This window comes from Aedes albopictus, chromosome 1, assembly GCF_035046485.1.
Source record: "Aedes albopictus strain Foshan chromosome 1, AalbF5, whole genome shotgun sequence".
Taxonomy (NCBI): domain Eukaryota; kingdom Metazoa; phylum Arthropoda; class Insecta; order Diptera; family Culicidae; genus Aedes; species Aedes albopictus.
Window position 1 is genome coordinate 32,921,855 of NC_085136.1, and position 14,507 is coordinate 32,936,361.

The 14,507-nt window shown below is 39.5% G+C and overlaps 1 protein-coding gene across 1 annotated transcript in view; it reads left to right on the forward strand.

The window, feature by feature from the left end:
* Window positions 1–7,320: 7,320 nt before the first annotated feature.
* LOC134288243 (uncharacterized) overlaps window positions 7,321–14,507 on the forward strand; it is a 70,122-nt gene continuing 62,935 nt past the window's right edge. Inside the window, exons 1-2 of the mRNA XM_062852423.1 lie at window positions 7,321–7,531; window positions 7,616–7,968. Coding sequence (XP_062708407.1) covers window positions 7,321–7,531; window positions 7,616–7,968 — 564 coding nt within the window. The remainder of the gene's footprint in view (window positions 7,532–7,615; window positions 7,969–14,507) is intronic.

Genomic DNA, 14,507 nt, shown 5'->3' on the forward strand with positions numbered 1-14,507 from the left:
TCAGAACAGAAGTAAACAATTGGGCAATGGATATTCTGCCCATAGCATGAACCCCTGAGGATGACCAAAAACGGTAGTAAGTCGAAACGTTTGTTAATACTCGGTTTAGTTCGGAGTACTCATGTACACAACCCCCCCCCCCTCCTTTCTTGAAGTAATCCCTAACGGGCGTAGAATAAGGTTTTAGTGGGTCGACCCCCACATAACCCGAGGACCTACCTGTTGGGTACCTGATCAGCAGATTTCCTCACTCTATAAAAAAAATGTGTCATGCGGAGAGCCGGGACAGGTTTGGCCAATTTGCCAAAACATTTGGTTTTTCGTTGATCGGCACAATATTTAGGGTAGTGTAGGACCTAGCTAGGAAGTTTTGTAGCACACAGCTGATGACTCAATCTTACTTTTGTAAACATGTTGAACTAAACAAATGAAAGAATTGAAACGGTTGTTCTTTGATCCTATGAAAAACTGTGTCATCCCTACTTCCGATTACAAAAACATGTTAGGGCACACCGCAAAGCAACACCAAAGGTATATATTTCGGATTCCCGTTTCGTTGCTATAGACTAGACTAGACGACCTGATAAGGCCAGTAGTTTTTTGTGTCCACATTCGAACGGCGCGCGGCAGCATGCTGCTGCTTCCCGGCCGATGGCGCGGATTTGTGACCGGTGGACCTGATGTAATCACACACTCACCCATCGAGTGACACACATCACGACCAACGAAAACGGTACGGTGCAGTGATAGATAGTGGACGACACGACATAGGTTCAACTGCGCTATGTGAAAGTGATAGGATTACAAGTGGATGAATGTCAACTGGATGACGAAGACGACGACGACGACGCGACTACGCCATATGACGACGAGGTGTGGGAATTTCGAGCTACGAACGTGACACCATCAAAAAGGGTAAACTATTTCCGGTAAGGTCAGTTGGAGACGTTGATAAGGATGGATGATTTATTTGATTCTTTATTCCGGTGGGAATGGGTTGAAGCATCATCGATAGTCGGGATTTGACACTTGCAGGGTATGAAAACGGATCACGCCGAAAAACAAACGCTTTGTCCTAAGCGGTGCATGTTGGTAACAAAGGCGCTCCGCAACAAACGCATGTCAGGCGATGAGAGCAATAAAACAAACATCACTTGCCGTGCGTGTGCTGATACAGTGGTTTTTCGGTTTTATCACGATCAAAAAAAAATTTACCGCGATATAAACGAAACCGTGAATTTAGTGAAACGAGAAAAAAATGTAATTTTTTTATTCAAAATCGTTCAGCTGTAAAATATATGAGTCGTATTTCACATTTTTTAACAGTTTTGGTGGACTGGGCAATGCTGTATTGATTTTATTTTGATTTCGGAATGTTTTAGAACAAGTGTGATAAAAACGAAACGGAAATCGTGATAAAATCGAATAGAAAATCGTGAATTTGGGCGAGTAGTGATTAAAACGACTAGTGATAAAACCGAAACGCCACTGTATTCCGGCTTTTCTGCTGAAATTTTCGACCCACATCATCGAATTCATAAGCATTAGGACGAATTAGGACTCTTGCAAACCTCAGAGTCGAGTTTCAGTTGTAAAACAATGCGAAAATCACGATGTGAATAGAACGAGACAAATATTCCTACCGTTTTTGTTGTGAACAAACTCGGGAGCGATTTTGTCATTATCTGCTAACGAAAAAACAAAGCGTTGTTGCCGTGCCTTCTTTGTTGCATATTTTTCGCTTGCGGTGGCATATTCTGCGTACACTGGACACTTGAATAATCGCATAAAGTAAATGAACTGAAAGTTATTCAGCCAGGCACAAGTTGTCGATTTATCCAGTTATCCAGTTATTCATCAATCTCCTGTAACGAAACTTGAAATGCCAAAAATGTGCGAAATATAATAATCGTCATAAAACTGTTTTTGACTTACCGTTCAAACAAACTGTCGAATCGACAATTGAGATGACTTCTTGCAGGAGGTGAGCAGACTGATACAGATGCCAGAGAGTATCTTTTCATTTGTCATAAGTAATTGCCATTTACCTCAAACGCCATCTCTATCACGTAACAAGCATTATCGCTTCAAATAACCTCACGAACCGAATTAATTCATCTTCTCCAAACCCAAGAACCCCCCATAGCATGGCCCCATGGCATCACGTGTCTCCCCACAAAGCCCATATTTGCGACCCATCAATAAAATAATAACAACGTTTTCTTTTTTTTTTGCCCCGGGAGAACTTGATTGACAGAGTTGCAAAAACATATTTTGTTGGTAAAAAAAAATCAACACTCGAACTCCAGCTATCGCCCTCCACCGCATAATCCAAGCAAACCATAACTGCCACTGCCCAAAAAATCCACCAATCGCAGCCGGCGGTGCCGGGTCGTACGATCCTGCGAGGCTTATCAGTTTTCCCCGCGCCGGACCGCCCTCCCTGTGTTCTGTCATCCTTATCTAGCACGATTCTGGAAAGTCGAATTTTCTGTGTTGGCTGACAATCTGAAAGAAACTGCTTCTACCAAGCGCAGCACGCACTCGCGGTCGATAAGAGAAGGCGCATTGGAAACAGTAGTGGCAGGAAATAAGAGGGAAAGCCACATGGAAGACGATGCAAAACGATTACTGATACCGTCCGTGATTGCCAGCTAAAACAATGTTGTCCAGTACCTACAGGTTAAGAGTGGCGAATAGGGCACTGCATGAAATTCTCTCCTTCTCTTTCACTCTTACAGAAATTTTGTAAACAACAAGGCCAAGAAACTTCAAAATCCCATACAAAATCAAAACAATGCAGTGCCCTATACGAGTGAAACATTTTTTGGAACAGTAGACGTTCGGTAACTGCCATAAATGAAAAATTGTATCTAGTGAAGACTTTTAACTCACGAATAAAACTAAATTAAAAAACCTAAATTTTCTTATGTTAACCGTTGCATACATAGGTTGACGGGTTTGGTGGTCTAGTGGCTACCGCTTCTGATTCGTCTGCAGAAGGTCCCTGCACGGGGAAATGAAATAACTCAAAATTAGGTATTTTTCATCCAACTTGACAGCTAAGTAAAACCAGTCAAATTTGAGTTATTTCCAAAAAACCCAAAATTAAGTTATTTCACAAGAACTCCATTTTGAGTGAATTTAACTGTTTCGCATTTAGTGATTGTTAGATAAAAACTACTCAAAATTGAGTAAACTGGTGGAGCTAGATTATTCGAAAAAAATGAGATTTTCGTTGATTTAATAGGAAGACAATCTAAAACTTAAGTTAAACGCTTTTATTTGATCCTACAGGAACGGTGTACATTATGAAGACAAAAATATTATAAATCTAACACTTCTTGGTTATTATAATGCTGCCTGGGTTTCGAACGACGCTCTCTCGGATGCCTACGATGCTACCGTGCTACGCTGCTGAAATTGGGCACTTGGTTACTTCCATTGACGCCATCATTGGGGATACGCTGTTTAGTGGAGGAGATTGGAGTTACGTTCAACAATTTCAATTCATTATAAAATTGAATACCCTTACCGCTCCGTTTTTTTGCTTCCACTCCAGAGTAAAATCGGTAGGTGTTGAAGATTATCGAATTTTAGCTTTTCTTAGGTACGGGTGTCCTGAAAGTAATTAACAATTATAGCAAATTGAATAAAAAACCATAAATGCACAACTAACCTCCAATTTATGCTCCAATTCCTTAATAATGCACTCATCCAGTTGAAGACAACGAGCGCCATATTTACGAAATAAATTTTCATCCAAAATCGAGTACATCATCAACTCTCGATTTTGGATAGGGAATCGCGCCACTTGGGCGGTGGCTTCTATATTCGTCTGTTTTCCCTTATAACTCAGTCAAATTTGAACCAATTGACCCAACTTTTGGAATGTGGTGAGATAGGTATGGTATCTATCCGTGTACAACATTTCAAGTCGATTGGTTCAAAATTGACTGAGTTATAGTGGAAAACAGACGAATATAGAAGCCACCGCCCAAGTGGCGCGATACCCTACTTTCTGTGCGGGAAGCAAAATAAAAGGAAATGTCACAAGTCTCAATTTACCCAAAAGCCAGTTGTGTCGGATTAGAGGTACATTGAGTAAAATATATTTAAAAACAAGAACCGAAAAGTATCCAATCCGGTAGTCTTCCAGCAGTACTACTTTTTGCGTACTTTTTAACTTGATTTTGAGTAATTTCGATTCCCCGTGTGGGTTTAATCAAGGGTTTAATCCCTGGCGTCCATTCCCTCCTACTTTGTATCTTTCTGTAGACTTTCCCCTCTCTATATATAAAACTCATGTATATTCACCAGAGTGGGTCATCCGTTATATGGGAAAATGGAAAATTTTATGAAATCCCATCAGGTCAAAGCTTTTTAGGTCCCATTTCAGAGCCCAAATAACTGTGCAAAATTTGGGCAAGATCGGTTATGTCTACGTTTTGCGCATCGCGTTTGAAGTTTGTATAGGATTTTACATGGGAAAACATACTTTTTTGCATTTCTCTCATGAGAAGCCCGAATTATTCTTAAACCATGTAACTGTTAATGTTTAACCGTTATGTGGCCGACAAACTTTTTGCTTTTTCTAAACCGTGTTCTAAAGGGTACCCGGGTACCCTGCCGGCCACATAAGGGTTAAACATAGCATGTGGTGTCCTGGAAAACTTTGTCGAAGACTGCGAAGTGATCTGATGCTTATGAAAAAAGTTATAGCGTTGGCATTGCTTGTCGAAATAGCATGATTTTGCTGCTATTGTTGTTCCTTTACATGTTGAAACTTTAACACATGTATGCAGTTTGTTGTATATTACTTTTTCTATAAGCATCGGATCGCTTCGCGGTCTTCGACAAAGTTTTTCAGAACATCCTAGGCTATTGTTTAACATTATCAGTTAAAAAGTTTCAGACCAACTTTTTCAACTTATGTCAAAAATGCAAAAAAAGTATGGACGGGCTTGGTGGTCTAGTGGCTACCGCTTCTGATTCGTATGCAGAAGGTCATGGGTTCAATCCCTGGCCCGTCCCTTTCATCCTACTTTGTATCTTTCTATCCACTTTCTCTCTCTCTCTCTCTCTCTTCTCTACATGTAAAACTCATGTATATTCATATGTTCATAGCCATCGCTAGAACCAGAAACGAATTGAAAAAAAAAGTCGTTTCCCTCCCTTCCAACTTCCACTCACAGCACAGTGTATATATAACGCCTATAAGTTATGCAACCAAAGCGTGCTGTGCCGCTTGACCTTATTCACCTATTCACCACACAATCTATCACGAACACTATAAATAACCCTATCCATGGATCGCATCACCGACCCAACGGTGACTCCCAGATCTCCCATCCTTTCCGTTTAACAAATACCCCAGTCCGTGCGGGTTGTGGGACGCAGAGTGCTCTCGGTCTCTAGTAGCAACAACCAGTACACTCTAACATTCCTTTCCCTTCCCAGCTGACTATAAGGACTTGGCCGGCGCCGTTATTGATCAAATATGCATGAGCTGCTAAAATTGCACTTTGAGAATAAGTGGAATGTCCCAGCCTCTTATTCAGTTGGATCTCAGTGCAATTGGTACCAGTTCAGATCAATCACGGAGGAGCAACCATTGACATGTATAGGCAGAATTGATCGTTTTGATCGTTTTTTTATGTCAAAAATGCAAAAAAGTATGTTTTCCCATACAAAATTCCTTACAAATTTATATTGCAATGCGCAAAATGTAGACGCAACCAATCGTGCTCAAATTTTGCACAGATACTCAGGACCCGAAATGGAATCAAAAAAGCTTTGATCTGAGAAAACCGTTCCGATGACCCACGCTAATATTCACATGTTCGACACATCGATGCCTATGATGTAAAAGAAACGGGTTAAAAAATCGGTTTCCCTTCCTCCCAAATTTCACAGCACAGTGACAATCTATCAGATAACGCCTACGAGCTATGTAATCAAGCGAACTGTGCCGCATTTTCTTCAGAATAATAAACACACTATGGGGATTCACTCAACTGCGTAAACTGCTTATTACAGTTTATTCTGATCACGGTGTACCAAAATTGATGTTTACACAGGTTACTAGCCTGCCTTGTGATCTTTATGCCGTGATTCTGATTAAACGTCGCGATCACCAAGGCAATCTTTGATTATTTCATACGCAATTTCATGAAACATTTCAAATAACAGAAAATCATGGCTTACGCAGCTATTTACAGTCAGGTTTTTTTACGGGGGATACGTACCGCGTAAAAAAACTCAGTTCAAATTTCAAAAAAAACGGGTAAGGAAAGTCTCGCCATTTCTCGACGAATCATGCAAAAATAAGACGATGAACTTTTTTTGTATGGAGTTTTCATTTACGCGGCCGCGTAAATCAAAACCACGTAAAAAAGACCTGACGGTAAACTGTTTAGTGAGTCCCCTTACTAATCTATCTTACGCCTGGCATCCGCGGACCAATGCACAGGGGAAAAAACAGTGCAAACCGACAATAAAGTCTGTGTCTCACGAACGCATCTAGTTTTTCTAATGAACAAAACGGTTTTAGGTGTAAAGTTGTATGGATAATCGAATGAAAGTGGTTTAACAGACCACACGGATCATTATCCTGCTCATTTTGCCCTAATTCCACAGTTTTTATTGACTTCTACATGAAACTAGCTCTAAAACACTAATGGAACATGAATGCGGTTTGCCTTGAAGGACTTTTATGAAGGATTCAGATGTGGAAAATCGATTGTAAGTGATTGCAGTGACCGCATGAATGTATTTATGCTCATTTTACCCTCATTCCCCGCATATATTGAGTTTTGTATGGAATTAGCTCTATAACTTACAAGAAACTTATGAGTGGTATGATATGAAGGGTTTCTTCAGTGGATTTTGATACAAGGAATTTATTAGAAGTTATGGCAGTGTCCGCGCGAATGAAGTCATGCTCATTCCCCTTCCTTCCAAACTTTCACAGCACAGTGATAATCTATCAGATAACGCCTTCAAGCTATGCAATCAAGCGAACTGTGCCGCATTTTCTTCAGAATAATAAACACACATCTTCCATCTTACGCCTGACATCCACGCACCAATGTGTGAACCCTCTGCCAACCATATCCCACGGAACAAGTTCTGGCAACCATTTGCCAGAACATCAACCGGAGCATTTAAGGGCTGGTGCAAAATGCGAAAACCGCAAAAGAAGCGTGGAACACCCTGCGAAACACGTTTGAGGAAAGCGGTTCCACCCGTAGGATTAGACTCTTCGACTCTTCGACGACGTCATTTGCTGGGACTGGCCGGGAGCATGTCAACGAAATCATGCTGACGTGCAACCAGCTGGCACAAGTCGGTTTCAAGGTGGACGACACGTGGATGTGCAGTTTGCTACTCAAGGGGCTTCCGAAGAGGTACGACCCAATGATTTTGGGTTTGGAGTCGTCCGGCGTGGCTCTGACAGCGGATATGGTGAAAGCTAAAACCATGCAGGACGTCAAGGTCACAAGCGGCTCGAAATCGTCCGAAAACGATGGTGCGTTTTTCATTAAGCAAAACACATCAAAGAAGCAAGTCGACAACCGACAAGTCAGCCGTAAAGTGTTTCCGGTGTAAGAAGCTTGGACACTTTGCGTCGGAGTGCCAAGCGAGAAGAAGAAAGAGAAGTGTGGAACCCAGAAAGAACATGCAGCTTATTTCGCTGCCCAAGCTGTGCAGTCAACGGAGCGGAACGATAGCGACTGGTTCTTCGATTCTGGTGCTACCACCCACTTGTGCCGGAACAAGAAGATGCTGGAAAATCCGCTGGACATGTCGGCGAGGATCAAAGTAGCCAACAACGCGGAAGTAGCCGTTGTAGCGAAAGGATCGGTGAAGCTGGAGGCGGATTGCGGCGAAACGACTTGGGACCTCACGATGAGCGACGTGCTTTGCGTTCCGGATCTGGCGATTAATTTTCTTTCCGTAAGCAAGGTATGCCAGAGAGTGCCGGGGTCTCCAGATAGCCTAGTGGTTAAGGGTACGGATCGCCAATCCGGAGACGGCGGGTTCGATTCCCGTTCCGGTCGGGAAAATTTTCTCGACTCCCTTGGCATAGTGTATCATTGTACTCGCCTCACAATATACAAATTCATGCAATGGCAGGCAAAGAAAGCCCTTCAATTAATAACTGTGGAAGTGCTCAAAGAACACTAAGTTGAAGCGAGGCAGGCCAAGTCCCATTGGGGACGTAGAACCACAAAGAAGAAGAAGAAGCAGAAGAAGAAGAAGTATGCCAGAGAGGATTCAAGGTGCTGTTCACGAAGGAGGAGTGCCTGACAACGAGGTAGTTGCGCTGGGTCGTGAAGCAAACGGTCTCTACAAGCTGTCTGAAACGAAAAACCCCTGAACGATAGGTGAGAGCTGTGGCATCGGCGTATGGGACACCTCTCTACCGGTGGAATGAAGCGTTTGAAGCAGATGGTAACCGGACTGGAATTCCAAGTGCAGGATCCAATGAAATGCATACCTTGTGTGGTACCTTGTTGTATGCACATAATAAATTATTGTATTACTCTGTTACGTTTAGCGTGTATGTTTACATTGAGTATCTGTCATATGTGGAGATGTTGTTATTGTTGTCTGGAGTGTGAATCATTGTATGTAATATTGAAATATCGGTAATAAAGTGTATACAAATAATGAATACAGTTGTTGAATAATCATTACAGGGAAAGATTCTCACATTGGCGACGAGAACGGTGAACAGTGCATGTGAAATTAGTTTAATTTCGGTACGGGAAGTGTTGTCTTTGGGAAAAGAAAGAGATGAATGGTGTGTGTGGTGCATGCAGAGTGGTGATGACCTTCAGGTGATGACTTGTGATTGAAATTCTATTTGTACCTTCGACTAATGACAATGATCAACCTGTGAGAGATTTTGATGGTGATCGGTATTGTTTAGCTCATACGTCATCACTATTGTCAGATAAAGAAATAAAGAACTGTGAAGAAAATCTAAGTTTTGTTGATTGTAATATTGATACTCGTTGAATGGGGTTGTTGTCCTAAATCTAGACTTAAATGCTGAATGATGAATGAAGTATTGATTTGTTAACCGGATGGCCGAGGAAGGCGTAGAGGTGAAACAATATTTTGAAATCAAATTTTGCCGTTGCTGTTAAAAGCCAGTGAAGGCGATGAAAGCCAATGAAGGCGATAAAACCTAATGAAGGCGACATTCTTGAAATAGCCGTAAAAGGCGGAAAGGATTACAGATAGAAAAGCCGTTGAAGGCGGAAAGCAGGAAAAATGTTATAGGCATGTTGAAAGTCGTTTCAATGGGAATCAATCTCCGAAAAGTTATTCTCCAACAGGCACTGAATTAAAAACACGATCAGCTCGTTTTTGGGAGAATATAATTTTCCTGCGGGCAACATAGTAATAAGAATGGATATAAACATCAACTTATAGAGTAGAAAGTTGTTATAAAAAGTTATAAAGTTCATCAGATGTGATCCGTGGAATCCGTTAGGCGAACCCCTAAACACCGTATGTTTGTTATGTGGCTTAGTGATTATTAACTCACGTTTAGTTCCTCTTACGTAGCATTCTGTCTCTCGGACGGTGGATGTTTTCGGGGTTGTCGCGGGTCTATACGAGTTCCTAAGATAATATCAGATAGCATATTTCTACGACAGCATAATGATATAAACTTTTCTCACCGATAGTATGTTGGACAAATGCCAATATGATCTGATATCAAACTTTACCTCGGCTCGATGTCGTGCAACCTACATTACATTTTATGGTGTTTAACTATTTAGATACAATGATTAGTTAATAGTTTGCAGTTTTCTCACCAATCAGTAGCGTATTTGTAATGATCGTAGGCTCTGATATGTGCAGCGGTTGTAGCTAACCTAAATGATCAGGAGTATAATTCAGTTGATTTTCCAACAGTACAAAGTGTGTTTAGCTTACCTATCTTAGCGCATCTAAATACAGGCTATCTACTAGCGCAGTATTAAACTTATTACGGCTTATATAATACTAATATGATGGCAAAAATATATGTTTGATAAAATGCAAGAGATGCTACGGCGAGTTGCAATTCACTGTTTATGTACGTTTTCTTTTTGAGTTTCGTGCTTATTCATACTCACGGGCTTACGACAGATCGATACCTATCTGTGTGTGACAAACGGTCTAATGAGTTAGACCGACCAAGGTGATCATGAAGAAGGAGGTGCGCTATTTATCGTTGACTAACAAGGCAGAAGAGCCGACTAAGGTGAAAAACTGTCGATGGCGGAAAGATCCGTCGGAGAGTGAAAAGCTGTTGAAGGCGGAAAAGCCGTTGAAGGCGATAAGACCTGCAAGGCAGATATAGTCGATTCTTTGTAGAGCCGCATAAGGCGAATTGTGCTATTAAAAATTAAAGTACTAAAAACGCAACAGTGTCGTAAATTTCGTAAGAAATAGATTACCAGCCAACGCAGATTTAAGGGCTGTTTGCAGATCAGAAGGAATTTCTCGGCCTATCTTGATGCATGGGAAATTCCTTGGCTGAATCGCTTAAGAAACCATTTTTTCTTCGATCGCAGTACGCATTTGCGAAGAAATGACAGTTCAAATGGCAGTCACCGTAGAAAGTTTCTGCCAGGAATCGTTCTAGAAGTTTCTTGAGCGATTTCTCTTGAACTCCAATCTGGGCTTTATAGTTAAATTGAACCTTCAAAAATGAAATTTCACACCTATTAAGTGGCAGCTGAGAAGGCGAAAGACAAAACTAAACTTTAGGCTGAGCGTGACTAGAAAAACAGAAACGAATAGTATTTGAAAATGTTCCAAATGTGAATATAACTGAGCAAATACTGAGATTGTTGTGGACCCACCTTAGGTGATATATATTGAAGTTATCATTGCTCAGTAAAGTATAATAAGTGTACGAGACGTAAAAAGGGTTGGCTCTTGAAACCAAATTAACATGAAGACATGATTTAACTAATGCTTTGCCCTCTCTTACAAGACTAAAAATGTAACTTCAAGAAAATTAATATCAATGTGTGAGAATAATTAAACTGTCTTGGTAGTTTGCAAGATAGGAAGTCAAAATGACAGTTAAAGCATTCGTTGAAGCTAGATAACATATTCAGAGCAGTTGCTAACCACTAACCTGTTAAGTATCATGCTAGTCAAATGGCTAGTTAAATTGGATATTAAAAAAAAATCGAACAAAAACGAATCTCAGGAATTCGAGTAAAAAGCGCTTTATAACCTATTGAATGCCACTAAATGTTTATGCGATTCAAGTGAGTTCTTGAGTAATCACTTCTGAAGTCTTTGAATATAAAATGTATCGGGTGTGGTCAGGAGGGGCATTTTGACTTATGATTGCCTAACACTGGATATAGTGCCATTCTTGCAAATGAGTGGGCCATCTTGCCAAGAACTGTGGAACAAGTTAGAGAACAAGGTACAGCAGTACGCTCAACAACAAATTGTGCACAGGAAGAGACAAATTTTGATAAGTTTAAGAAGTATTGAAACGATTATTGAGGAGAATAACGAACAGTATATAAAAAGCACAAGATATTGGAATAATAAAAGATAATCATTTCTGTAACTACAGGAATAGATACAGTGTATCAAACAATTGTCCGTACAGCAATTTTTTGGTCAAAATATTTTTTCATTCAAATGATCATAACTTTGACCAATCATGATTCATATAGTAAAGCTCCTTGGGTAAAATTTTGAGCGAGACCGAACAAGTTTTCTGAAAGTTATAGAACTTTTAGAAAAACTTATAAGGTTTTTGAACACATTTTTAAAGCATTATATCTCAGTATGTACTCGTTGAAACTTTTTCAATTTTTGTTGTGTAACAGCTGATACCTAAGACTTCCATATGCAGCTACTTTTAAGGTTTTATATTTACTACAAAAAATATGAAAAATGTGCGTATGTAGTTGACGATTTTTTAAAATTTACCATATTTTGCACATATAATCTGCCAAAGGTTTTCCACCAATAAAAGTGCATTAACTGAACGAAAAATACATAGGACCTACTATTCATATGTGGTTTAGTAGGTCCTGTATTAAAATATTACATTAAGAGAATTTCAAAACGTTGAAAACACTTGGCACTTTTATTGATCAAAATATGATAAATTTCCAAATGTCACTCTGAACATATACAGATTTTTCATAGTTTTTGTAGTGAATATAAAACCTCAAACGAAGCTGCATATGAAAGCCTTAGGTATAAACTGTATCACAAAAAAAAATGAAAAAGTTTCATCGAGTACATATTGAGATATAATGCTTTTAAAATGTGTTCAAAAATCTTATAAGTTTTCCTATAAGTTCTTTAACTTTCAGAAAACTTATTCGATCTCGCTCAAAATTTTACCAATGGAGCTCTAATATATGGTTCATGATTGATCAAAACTTCAGCGTATTTGATTGATGTATAAAAAAGTTATGATCATTTGAATGAAAAATTATGTTGCCCAAAAAATTGCTGTACGGACAATTGTTTGATACACTGTATATCTAATGAAAGCTGGATTATGAGGTTTGTCGAGCTTATTAATGCAAACAGGTTCCATTTACTAACATGTTACCTTGATTGAATTTTTAGATTTCATACACTGCAAAAACTGCAAAAATGCAATTTGTCATAGATCACCCTTTTCATGTGTAGATACACATAGTTTATATAAGGTCCATCGATTTTATGTGTGATTCAGCGTCGAAAACGAGTAGGTGTGTACAAATAAAATTTATATCCATGGATTTTTACCAATAAAAATGTGTGTACATGTATAAGTGATATTTGTGTTAATAAGTTCATTGAAAATTTGAATAAAAACGTGCTTTAAATTGTTTCAGTACATAGAAATGAATCGTAGAGGCAAGCGTAAGCGCCATCATGACACAGACAATCATGGTCAGTGTGCACTAAATACGTCAGACTTGTAAGCGTTAACAAAAAAAATGAGGATGTATTTCATCGAAAAGATGTGAAATAAGTGATATGATAGACAGATGATTGGGCTTTGTAATAATGCAGAATATTCTAGTCCGATCTAACGAACTGAGAATATTATCAATATGATGAGCATATGTAGAAAATCAGAGTTACTTAAAGATAAAAAGTTCTAAATTTTGACGGTACATTGAATGTGAATAATTTGGAAAAGGCTTGCTGAAATAGCTTCATTAGGTATCTAGAGTGAGAACATAACATGTTGAGGGGCTTTTGCAATATTTTGGAGGTACACCATTAAAATAAGCCCTACAGTTCAGAACCCAATAGAGTGACATCAAAGGAACAAATTTATGGTTTTGTAATGTTAAAATAGGTTTGACTGAGCACGAATTACCAGCTAATGCGGGAAAATATGCATCGTAGAATGTAAACCTATTGAACGACCAAATCGTAAAAATAAACTCATTCAGTTTGAAAGGTAAATGGTAAATCATGAGAATTTCGAAATTATCGGAAACATGATTCCTAAAAGCGTGGACACCTATAGCACAGAGAACAGACATCCAAGTCCAGTTCCGAAACTGTGTAAGGAATTTAACGGCCATTTGAAATCGGCAACACAAGTGGCAATAGCGTGGCGCTGCAATCGGTTAATTTCCCATACTAATTTAATTCACCACTTGAAATGTTTCAATTCACCACTGACTGTGGCTTTGGCAATATGGTGTTTGGTGGCGTTAGTGTTATCATCGTGTATTGGTTTGCAACCTTACTCAAGTAAAGATTCAAATCCTTACACAACTTTCCGAATGAAATTTGTTCTAGCCTGGATGTCTGTTCTCTGTGCCTATAGGTATAGGCACAGACAAACAGACGTAACACCTTGAACGATTTTCATGGAAATCCATCGCCCAGTTTACACTACCATCACCTGGTGGAAAAGTTGCACGAATCACTGTGTTGTGCAATATCGTCAACAGAAGGCGCTAGTGTGAAACGTCAAACGCATAGAAAAACGATACGCGCGCCTCTGGTTGTGAAAGCCACAACTATGAAAATTTAAAATGATCGTTAAAAGCATGGTTGATGGAAATTTCGCAAGTGTTACGTCTGTTTGTCTGTGGTATAGGTATAGGCACAGAGAACAGACATCCAGGCTAGAACAAATTTCATTCGGAAAGTTGTGTAAGGATTTGAATCTTTACTTGAGTAAGGTTTCAAACCAATACACGATGACAACACTAACTCCACCAAACACCTTATTGCCACAGTCAGTGGTGAATTGAAACATTTCAAGTGGTGAATTAAATTAGTATGGGAAATTAACCGATTGCAGCGCCACGATGTTGCCACTTGTGTTGCCGATTTCAAATGGCCGTTAAATTCCTTACACAGTTTCGGAACTGGACTTGGATGTCTGTTCTCTGTGGTATAGGTGAACCGTCGAAAAGTGCTCCAATAAGATGATCGATTTATTTTGTTATCTGGAGAAAATTGCTTTGTATATAATAATTGGCTACGTTTTCGGTTGG